The 3,618-nt window shown below is 52.5% G+C and overlaps 1 protein-coding gene across 1 annotated transcript in view; it reads left to right on the top strand.

The window, feature by feature from the left end:
* EHMT1 (euchromatic histone-lysine N-methyltransferase 1) overlaps nucleotides 1-3,618 on the top strand; it is a 170,994-nt gene that overhangs the window by 50,833 nt on the left and 116,543 nt on the right. The window contains exon 3 of the mRNA XM_011957223.1: nucleotides 228-784. Coding sequence (XP_011812613.1) covers nucleotides 228-784 — 557 coding nt within the window. The remainder of the gene's footprint in view (nucleotides 1-227; nucleotides 785-3,618) is intronic.

Genomic DNA, 3,618 nt, shown 5'->3' with positions numbered 1-3,618 from the left:
GGAGGACATTGTGGTGGTGCCATGGTGGGGGGAGGACATTGTGGTGGTGCCGTGGTGGGGGGAGGACATTGTGGTGATGTCGTGGTGGGAGGAGGACATTGTGGTGGTGCCATGGTGGGGGGAGGACATTGTGGTGGTTTTGTGCCATGGTGGGAGGAGCAAATTGTGGTGGTGCTGTGGAGAGCGGGGCCTGCAGCCAGTGACACTGCTTTCTCCTCTGTTGGCAGAGACACCTATGGCTGCCGATGAAGGCTCAGCAGAGAAACAGGCAGGAGAGGCCCACATGGCTGCGGACGGTGAGACCAACGGGTCTTGTGAAAACAGTGATGCCAGCAGTCATGCAAATGCTGCAAAACACACTCAGGACAGCGCGAGGGTCAACCCCCAGGATGGCACCAATACACTAACCCGGATAGCGGAAAACGGGGTTTCAGAAAGAGACTCAGAAGCAGGGAAGCAAAACCACGTCACTGCCGATGACTTTGTGCAGACTTCTGTCATTGGCAGCAACGGATACATCTTAAATAAGCCGGCCCTGCAGGCCCAGCCCTTGAGGACTACCAGCACTCTGGCCTCTTCGCTGCCTGGCCATGCTGCAAAAACCCTTCCTGGAGGGGCTGGCAAAGGCAGGACTCCAAGCGCTTTTCCCCAGACGCCAGCCGCCCCACCAGCCACCCTTGGGGAGGGGAGTGCTGACACAGAGGACAGGAAGCCCCCGGCCCCTGGCACTGACGTCAAGGTCCACAGGGCACGCAAGACCATGCCGAAGTCCGTCGTGGGCCTGGTAATTTTGTGTCTTCTCTTGCTGTTTCCTTTTTCCCATCTCTTTTGTTTTAGTAACGGCAAATGGACTTTGGTGCATTGAGGAGAAGCCAGTAAGTGTCAGTGGTTATCCGACAGGGCCCGTGAGGAGCTAGGAGAGGGCTGGGTGCAGTGGCTCACGGCCGTTATCCTAACACTTTGGGAGGCTGAGGCGGGTGGATTGCTTGAGCCCAGGGCTTTGAGACCAGCCTGGGCAGTGTGGCAAAACTCAAATACAAAATGTTGTAAAAAATGCAAAAATTAACCGGGCATAGTGGTGTGCACCTGTAGTCCCAGCTCCTCAGGAGCGTGAGGTGGGAGGATTGCTTGAGCGTGGGAGGTGGAGACTGCAGTGAGCCCAGATCACCCCACTGCACTCCACCTTGGGCAGCAGAGTGAGACCCTGTCTCAAACAAACAAACAAACAAACAAACAAAACAAAAAGGAGACGCTCCTAACGCGTCATGAGTGAGTGACAAAGCTGAGTGATGCCAGGTGATGCCTCGCTTCCTTCTTGGGCTTTGCTCTTCTCACAGGAGTCTGTTGCCGTCTGTAGAAACATGTCAGAGACTTTCAAGGAGGCCACTGACTCTTCTGCTTTGGACTTTGGGGCTTTCACTCCAGCTAGGGAAGACTCAGCACTCACTCTCTTTCATTGAGAAGTGAATAAAAATGAACTTGGTTAGGGCCAGAATGTGACAGAAGTGAGGGGCAAAGGGCCACCTGGAGACATACCCAGGTCTCCCTCCCTACCCTGAGCTGCTGGGCTCAGGCTTACCTTGAGAGCAGAATAGGTCTTGAATCCTGAGCGCCTCACAAACAGGGCACGCGTGCCTCTCACACACACTGTGCTGATTTTCACACAGGGCGCACCTGCCCCTCACACACACTGTGCTGATTTTCACACACAGGGTGCGCCTGCCCCTCACACGCACAATGATTTTCACACACAGGGAGCGCCTGCCCCTCACACGCACCATGCTGGCCACGCCTGACCCTCACACGCACCCTGCTGGCCACGCCTGACCCTCACACGCACCATGCTGTTCACACACAGGCCGCGCCTATCCCTCACACGTACCATGCTGATTTTCACACACAAAGCGTAGCTGCTCCTCACACACACTGTGCTGGACTCATCCCCATCTCTTACATGGTGCATACACGATACAGGTTTTCAAAGTGTGCACAGTGCTTTTAATGTGCTCTCTCTGTTTGATGTGAATTTGGGTATAAGTTCAAGGTTTGTGATCACATTCCCATGGAATTTTCTCTCTGACATTGCTGGTGAACATTCTGAAGGCACTTTCTTGTCCTTTGTAGATTATTTGCTCTTTCCTCTTAGCCACTGTTTAGGGGTTCACAGCCCCGTCTTGGAGGTTTTGTGTCTTCAGCTCCAGAAGAATGCTCTGTATTTTTCTGTTTTCTTCCCATGGAGCTCCCCTTAAATGGCTGGCTCTTCTGTCCCCCGGGGCAGCTCTCTGTCTGTTTCCAGCTTCCCGATTGGTTCCTCAGCCCTTCTTCTTGCTGTTCATCTCATATATTGATATATTTTATTTTGACATGTATTTTTTTCACGCCCAGTATCTCTGATTAGTTCTGGTTTTTTTTATTGTTTTTTTTTTTTTTTTTGAGATGGAGTCTTGCCCTGTCACCCAGGTTGGAGTGCAATGGCGCAATCTCAGCCCAGTATAATCCCCGCCTCCCAGGTATAAGTGATTCTCCTGCCTCAGCCTCCTGCGTAGCTGGGATTACAGGCACACGCCACCACACCTGGCTAATGTTTGTATTTTTAGTAGAGACGAGGTTTCACCATGTTGGCCAGGCTGATCTTGAACTCCTGACCTCAGGTGATCCGTCCACTTTGGCCTCCCAGAGTGCTGGGATTACAGGTGTGAGCCACTGCACCCGGCCTGATTAGTTCTTTTAATTTAAAAAATACTGTTCTGAATTCTGTCTTGCCTTACCTTTCAAAAGATGGTGATTATAATTCTTCTATAATCTCTGTTGTAAATTCTGATTCCTCAAGTGGGGGTTCTCTTGGACTTGACACCACCTGTTTGTGATTTTTGTTTTTTCCTCTCAGGTTTAGCTTTTTTCTCCCCCCAGGGTGTCTCCACCTTTGTTTCTGTCATAATGTCTCAGCCTGTGAGTGCTGTGTGTGTTTTCTGTGGCCTGCCTGCAGTGACCACAGTGGGTGGTGGGCGCGCTGTGGGGCTGGACTGCTGGCTCGGTCGGGCCCACAGCTGCCGGGTGTTGCGTCCTCTCCTGGGACAGAGAGGGCAGGTGCCTTGTGGTGCCGACAACTGCCCTAGCCCTGGGGCTTCTCCACTCCTAGGCTGGCTGGCCTGACCCAACTTCAACCTTTTGCAGTGTTCTTCTCTACATGGCAAAGCTTTAGAAAATCTTAAAAATAATTACAGTGTCACAGGAAACTGCAAAAATACCTTTCACCAAGCTTTCCTCAGTGGTGATGTCTTTGATAACTAGAGGACAATGTCAGACCCAGGACACTGACATTAGTAAAGTCCCTGGGGCTTACTTAGTTTCACCATCACCTGTGCGCACGTGCAGCACGCACAGGGTGTTCTGTTCAGTTTACCGTGTGTGGACGTGCGGAACCACCACCATAGTCGAGATGCAGAACCCCCTTCACACCAGGGCACAGTAGAGAAGTGGAACCCCCTTCACACCAGGGCACAGTCGAGATGCGGAACACCCTTCACACCAGGGCACAGTCGAGATGTGGAACCCCCTCCACACCAGGGCACAGTCGAGATGCTGAAGACCCTCCACACCAGGGCACAGTCGAGATGC

The sequence above is a fragment of the Colobus angolensis genome, unplaced genomic scaffold (genome assembly GCF_000951035.1).
Source record: "Colobus angolensis palliatus isolate OR3802 unplaced genomic scaffold, Cang.pa_1.0 Scaffold44, whole genome shotgun sequence".
In the NCBI taxonomy this organism is placed as follows: Eukaryota; Metazoa; Chordata; class Mammalia; order Primates; family Cercopithecidae; genus Colobus; species Colobus angolensis.
This window is presented reverse-complemented; position numbering and strand designations above follow the sequence as displayed.